The sequence below is a fragment of the Galeopterus variegatus genome, unplaced genomic scaffold (assembly GCF_000696425.1).
Source record: "Galeopterus variegatus unplaced genomic scaffold, G_variegatus-3.0.2 Scaffold1107, whole genome shotgun sequence".
Classification (NCBI taxonomy): domain Eukaryota; kingdom Metazoa; phylum Chordata; class Mammalia; order Dermoptera; family Cynocephalidae; genus Galeopterus; species Galeopterus variegatus.
The window spans coordinates 393460-400836 of record NW_007727218.1 but is presented as its reverse complement, the minus strand read 5'-3'; the positions used below and the strand labels follow the sequence as shown (position 1 = coordinate 400836).

The 7377-nt window shown below is 47.1% G+C and overlaps 1 protein-coding gene across 1 annotated transcript in view; it reads left to right on the top strand.

Moving 5' to 3' along the window:
- Positions 1–921: 921 nt before the first annotated feature.
- The window catches only part of NTM (neurotrimin), a 276438-nt gene continuing 269982 nt past the window's right edge, over positions 922–7377 (top strand). Inside the window, exon 1 of the mRNA XM_008574793.1 lies at positions 922–1148. Within this exon, the coding sequence (XP_008573015.1) occupies positions 1057–1148 (92 nt within the window). The 5' untranslated portion in view covers positions 922–1056. The remainder of the gene's footprint in view (positions 1149–7377) is intronic.

Sequence of the window (7377 nt, the reverse complement as noted above, 5' to 3'; positions counted from 1 at the left end):
TTACTTGTGGCAGTGGTGGCGTCCCTTATGGGATGTCTCATCAGTGTTCAGCCAGGGTGCTCTTTAGCCACTAAAGCTCTTGTCTCTTGGACATACCTTCTACCTGATGGAGGACCCGCGCCTTCTAGGCAACACTGCCCGTTTCTGAGAGTCTCTCCTGGAGGCGCTCTGGCAGTTCTGATGCACACGGATCTGCAGCCTTCTCACCAGGTGATTCTGGGAGATGCAGATCTCCCTCCTCGCTTTCTCACTGACCTTTCCAACTTCTGAGCTGGGCTATCCCAAAAGGCAATTGGAAATTTGCTCACTGGCACTTACCTTACTGAGGCCACTGGCAGCGTTTAACACTGTTGGGTGACTTTAGGGTTTAGAGAGAAAATACTGGCAGGAGAGTGGGGAGGGAAGGAGGGTGGGTTAGGGGGCGTGGGCTCCCTGCTCCTGGAGTACTGTGCACTGTTCCAAGGCCAGCTGGCTGGCTGATAATCACCCAGCCAGGGCAAGCAGCTGACAGCCTCTGTCCAAGTAGGGAGCTTTGAGAGATATGCAGACCTTGCATCTGCAGCTGGAAGGGCTCTGAGGGCCTGTGTTTCTAGCCCCTGTCCTCTTGGAGCAACAGAACATTCTACAGTTGGCCCTCACAGCTGTTGTGAGCCAGCCCACCCCTGCAAGGATTTTCTTGCTCTGAATATTCCTGAAATAGGTTTGTAGCAAAGAAGGGAGGAAAGGCAGTAGGCAGTTCTATCCCTGGAGGAGATGCATTCAGTAGTGATTTATTTTGTATACCTGGCGCTGTGCTCCCTGTCGGAGCAAGAGAAAAACTGCCCCTGTCCTCATGGATCTTATTATCAAGTGGGGAGATGGGCGTAAACACGTAATTACACAAATAATCGCTTGCTATTGAGGTCTGTGCTTTAAAGGAGTGTGTGCTATGAGAGGGCCTATGGGGGACAAAGTCTAGACGGGGGATCTAGAAGCTCCATGAGGACGTGCCATTTCAGCTGAGACTTACAGGCTGTAGAGGAGGTGCTAGGTAAAGGAGTGGATGCAGAACTGCTCATGAGCAGGTGTCCAGGCCAGAAGCAGCTGAGACACCTGCAGGGCCAGTGTGGCAGGACCCCTGGTGGCAGAGGCGGAGCTCTCAGGGGCTGGTGAGTGGCTGTTCTCTTTTGGCTTCCTTTACCAGCTTCTGTTGTTTCTCTTCGCACATTTGTATGTATCGCCTCCTGTGGACACAATAAGCACCTGCTTTGTCTCCTTCCTCTTTTGCATAACTATGCCTGATTTGTAGTAGGGACTCAGGAAGTAGGACCTGAGGAATTCTGAGCCTTGCTGTGTGTCAGGGCTGGGAAGGATGTCTTCCTGGTGCCAGCTGGTTGGCTGACCTTGATCAAAAGAGGTGTGTCTTGCTTCGTGGTTAAGGACTTCCTCTCTGGAGTCAGATATATGTCAGTTTGAATCTCTCAAAGTCTCAGTCAAATTGGTAGAAAAATACTGATAATACCTACATTTATTCATTTGCAAATAATAATCATAATAATAATGACACTTCTTATGCCAGACACTGTTCTGAGTGTTTCACCGAGGTTAACTTATTGTCCTCAGAATGACCCTGTGAAGCAGGCACTGTTATTATCCCCATTTTACAAAGGAGGAAACTGAGGCACTGAGAGGTTGTGACACAGCTAATATGTATTGAAACCAAGGCCTGGAATCTGTGAATTCTGGATCCTGATTCTGTAATCTCAACTGCTGTGTCTTCTATTATCTTCAGTCTGTGTGAGTTCTGGAGTTTCTGGGGATACTGGGGCCCATAGTGACCAGAAGAAAAGGAAGTAAGGTTTCTGGCCACAGTGAGCTGATTCTCTCTTCTTATCCCTTTTGTATATTATTTCGTATATTTCCTGTGATGCTGGTCCCCTGTGTAAACCCCTGGGGTGAGGACAAAGGAACCTGGGGGAAGGTTTGGACTATCTGGACATGCAGTCCCCTGATGGTGGCCAAGCTGGCAAGCTGTCAGCAGGACGGGAACACGCCAGCACCCCCTCTCCTGCTGAGGAAAGCAGGTGTCAGGAGTTCTGGTAAGCCCTGGCCGCTTGTCACTCCCCACGCAGCTGCCTCCATCTGCACGGGAGAAGCATAGCCACGCAGGAGCCTTCTCCTCCTGAGTGCCGAGTCTGTTTCAGAAGCAAATGTGGGGCCTCCTTGGTGCTGGCTGCTGATTGTGCTGTGATCCCTGAAGGTGGGATCCAGTGCCGTGGAAGCTGGCTAAACCATGGGCCCTGACCAGTGGGCTCGCTGGCTGACTGCATTAGGCTGGGGGTAGGTTGGAGGCAAAGAGGATTGATTAAATTGATGGCGGGCATTTGACCCTTAAAATGTGAGAAGAAAAAACATACATGAAAAACAAAAAAATCAGGACTTTTATGTGAAAAGTCGCTTAAATATTAAAGGAAAATAAAAATATTGCATGTTAAGAAAATATCCAGGTGGGCTAGAGAAATGTTCTTAAATCCTCAACAGATACGTATCTAGTTTGCTCTTAATCTTTAATCCACAAAGCTATGATCCCAAGACTTCACCAGTAAGAACGGACATGACTGTTAACCGAAGCCCCCCCACCCCAGCCCCTGGCCTGCCTTCCTTCCCTAGATCCACCCTCCCTCCTTCCCTTCCTTACCTTTGTTTCTTTCTTTGGACACCAGCATTCTCTCTGAGTTGGGGAGCCCTGGTTTCTTTTCCTCCTTGGAGAGCAATGTTTGAAAGCCACACCCACCACTCTTTGGCATTCATAGTGTAAATGGCACTTTATCAGTTGAAAATGTGAATCTTGTCAACAGTCTCCCAGCTCTGACATGCTTATCAGGGCGAGAGAGGGAGATTCACAGAGATGTACCTAGTCCTGCTCATTCCAGAAGAGTGATAGATAATGACATTTCTAGCCAAGAAACAGCAGGAAACCTGATGGACGGGGATTAAAGCACCAAATGGAAAAGTCGATCGCTTATTCACTCCAACTTCCACATCTGAAGGGAATGTGATTTCATTTGGAGGTTTCCTTTTCCCCCTTCTTTCTTCTGTGAGGCAGGTGGAATAGCAGAATTAATTCTTGCTCTTCACAATCCTGTTTTCCAGGCCGTGTGTGTGTGTGTGTGTGTGTGTGTGTGTGTGTGTGTGTGAAGTCCTCATTTCAGCTTTTACTAATATTTCACAGTGTGTATTTCTTAACTATGTGAGGTATCTCAAAGTTTCACACAAGTAAAAGGAGGAATCTCTGTGATTTCTTTTCTCATGATGTCTTTTGTCACCTCTAAAATGGATCTAATGCAAGAGTTAAAATAATAACAATAAAAATAGTACTGATACTGCTTTTTTTGTTCAGTATTTGATAGCTTTCTATGGCATTTGCATTACTTTTGATCAAAATCGCTGGTGGCCACGGTGTACCAATCAAAACAAAAAGAATAAGCAACTGAACACAAGGAGTGCTTGATTTAAGTTGATGCCTTATGAGGCAGTAGCTGTCACTGGTCTCATTTACCAATAAAGAGACACAGGCTTAGAAGGTAAGTAGCATGTTCAAGGTCACTCACCAGACAAGCGGTGAAGGTGAGATTTGATCCAAGGCATGGCTGACTCCAAGGGCCTGACCTTGTAAAATGTCCCTGTCCAGGTGATAGAAATGAGGCAGGCTTGTCAGGTCACAGACAGATGGAGGACAGATCCAGGCAGGGGACTCTGTTGTCGTCAACTCTTACAGCTACTACTTCTACCTCGTCAAGGCCAAGGAAAAAGAACATCTAGTCACCAAAACAAACTAATGCCAATAGGGACCTTCTCGTCTCTTTCCCAATGCAACGGGGGTTGGGGAGGGGATCGATGAGGGGAGGGACAGAACTTATGAGGGTGAAATAACAGAAAACTGAAGATGAATTACTCTCTCCTCCCCCACCACCCGACCTCTCAAGTAAAGGTCTCAAAAATTAAGTAAACGCCGCTTCCAAAGCTCAAATAGAGGATTCATCGTCTCTAAAGCCACCCAGGTGTTTCCTAACACAGAAAGCACATAATGTATGTCTTTTCTTTTCCTTGTGCTGATTGCCATAATTGGTGTGTTCCCTTCCGGTACCAGCTGCCAGTTCCTCACCAGAGTAGCTGCACCAAATCTTAGGGTCTATTTAGAAGAGCAAATATAATGGTTACCCAACAAAAAAACAGCCAAAACAAAACAAAACAAAATTTTATTCCCACAGTGTAGCGTCAGCTTCCAGCTGTACAGCAGGCCTGGGATTTTATATACGAGGGTACTTCAAAAAGTTTGTGGAAAAACAAAACTAAAAGATAATATGAATCTTTCTACATTTCGAGGACCCCTCGTTAAGCTGTGTGTGCTCCAGAAGAGGCTCGAGATTAGAACTTTTATAGTCCTGACTTTTATTTTTCTTTAAACAAAACTGTAGATTTACCTACAAAGCCATTTGTCTACACTTGCTACTGGATGGACACATAATTTTGAATGCATATTGATGTAAAATCCTTTCTCTGTAGAGTTCAGAGCAGCTTTATATGTTGTTTCTATGGAAAATATTTCTTTAAGATAGGAAAAGCAAGTGGATAGAGGCACAGTTAGTTTGCAGAGAGCTGGAGGAAGATTGGCATCTCCTTGATCATACTGATGGCAGGTGAACAGATTAAATACAGAATATTCGACCTAGACCCAGGAGGAGGAGGGGAGGGAGGGACAGGAGTGGACACACTCACTTACAAACTAGATATTTAGAAGCATTATTATTTCCATCTTGAACGGTAAAAATGAATCCCTTCAGGTGGTACTGATGGCCTTCCAAAAGCTAACCCCCATATCACACACTTAAGCAAATAATTCTCTTAGATTATAGAATTGAGATGGAACACGTGGAAAGCGATCAGATGCCCTTCCTGCTTGGGGTGGAGCCTGGAATGAACTGTCCTTGAGTAAGGGAGGAGTCGAGGAGCAAAAGGGTGTCCTAGTGAGGCATTAAAGGGCATGGTGCAGGAATGCCCTGATAGGTGTCGGGATGATATGAGCAGGAAGTGGAGCCTGAAGAGACCCCAGAGGTGCTGGAGCTAAGGCAGCAGGGCATTCTTCGTAGGGCTCTGCCCAGGGTTAGGAGATGCGCCTTTCAGGGGACAGAACTGCAGTGGACATTTGGGCATTCAGCTTTCTGCTGGCAGTGCAGACACAGCACTGGTTTTGGACAGACACAGAATGAGTATGTTGCATGTGTTTATTGTTGTTTCTTTTTGGTTGGGTTTCTCGTCAGTCCTCTGAAAGGTTTTGTCAAGGTTACTACACACTGGGTAGATGGCCATTAACAGTAACAGTCATGATCAGGGTTACAGGGCACTAGTCACTCTGCCAGTGGCCTGAACTGAATTACTGCTTCTACCCACTCAGCGTGTTCTCATTGTCCTGCTTTGTAGATGAGGAATTCCAAGCTCTTAGAGATTCAGTCACTAATCCCAGGTCACATAGCAGAAAGTGCCTGAGCATGGGTATCAGCCACTACATCAGGCCCTTTCTCATTAATTTATTTAGAAAGGAATGTGAAATTCCCATTAACTGACTTTCAGGTCTCAGCACACATCTACATGAAGTGTCCTTTGGTCAGTAACCAGCATGGCACTGCAGTGAACTCTGTGGGTTCAAAGCCTAGCCGTGTAACCTCGACCAAGATGTTTAAGATCTCTGTGCCTCAGTTCCCTCATCTGTAAGAGGGGAATAATAATAGGTACCTCACAGGGTTGGTATGAAGATGAAATGCGCTCACATTTGTAAGCCACTTAAAACAATGTAGTCAGCACTGTATGAGGGTTGATCAACAAACGCTGGCAGGACCAGCACATTAAATCGGCAAGGGTCTCAGCTCCCTGCTGAGCTCTGGAACGGAGTGAGCCATGTCGCAAAGGAGGGGCTGACACTGAGGTTGGATCAAACGTGGCTGTTTTTTTGACTGTCAATCTTCATTCTCAGCTCTTCTCACTTGAACACCTTTTATTGGCATTCAATTCGTTTTAGGATAATGAACGCAGATGTTCTGTTTCTGCCCCTCACCCCACTCACCTGCAGGTCTCATCTCTCACAGACCCGGTCGCCCCCCAGCACTACCCCTGAGCACAGCGAAGCCTGAGCGCCTGGGGCTGGGGCTGGCACTGGGAGAGATCTGGCCGTGGAGGGGTTAACACATTATCTGGCCATGCTCAAATGGAAGGAGCCCATCAGATAAACAAACACACCAACTCACAAATGAATAGAAACATGTTTATTAGAGTGGAAGAAAAACAGCTTTTTGGCAGCTGACACTACAGCATCAGGAGCAGCAGCTGCAGCCTGGGACAACAGGCAGGGAGGACAAGAAAGTAAACAGGCATTTTCTAAGTGCTCCCGTCAGGAGTGGGTATTTCCAAGCAAAGAGGTGTGTGGGGGTGTGTGTGAGAGAGACAGAGACACAGCCAAGAGGCACAGAGGCAAGGCAAGTCATGTGAAAGCAGGACCCAGGTGGGGCTAGGCTCGAACTCCCTCTCACCCAGGAACTGCGTGCCTTGGTCCCTTTCCTTAACCTCTCTGAGACGTAGCTTCTTCTCTGCATGACCCCATCACAAGCTGTCTCTGGCAGGCTTATATGTGAGGGTCCTGGGAGATGATCTATTTTAAGCATCTAGCACAGGACCCAGCACACAGTAGGTGCTCAATAAATGCTAGTCCTCCCTGCAGTTCTGTGGGACAGTATTCCAAGAGGGCCACGGTCTGTGTGCCGGAGTTTCAGGGCTCAAGGCAGGTGCACTTTCAGGGGGAAGGGCGTGAGGTGAGAGGAACCATCTAGAGCAGCTTTCGGTTTATGTATGTTCACTTTTGCAGTGGGCGGAAAAAGAGGCCACCACGAACTCCTCCCCTTATAAAATTAGGAATCAGAAATGTTCATGTTGTTCTATAAATACTGAGGTATGACTAAAACATACTGCTGCTCCAAATTTTGACAATTTAAAAAGAAGAGAGAGGAGGTGGGGTGGGGTGGGGAGAATGAGTGGCCTTGGGAGTGGGCTGTGGACTCCAGAGCTGCTTCTGCACACCATGCCCCGGCCCGGAGGAGCAGCTCAGCGTGTATATCATCTTCGTGTGTCTATTCCCCATTAACACGGAAGCCTCGTGAGGGCAGAGATCAGTAGTGCATACAGCAGGTAGTCCTGAGGATGTGGAATGAGTGGATGAACACACGAGTGGAGAGACAAGGAGAGGCGACTCAGACTCTCGGACCCATGAAATGTTATTTTTCAGTCTTGTCTTGCTCTTTTCAACCCCCCTCCAACCCTTCTTTAAATCAGTAAATTCTGTCATTTTTT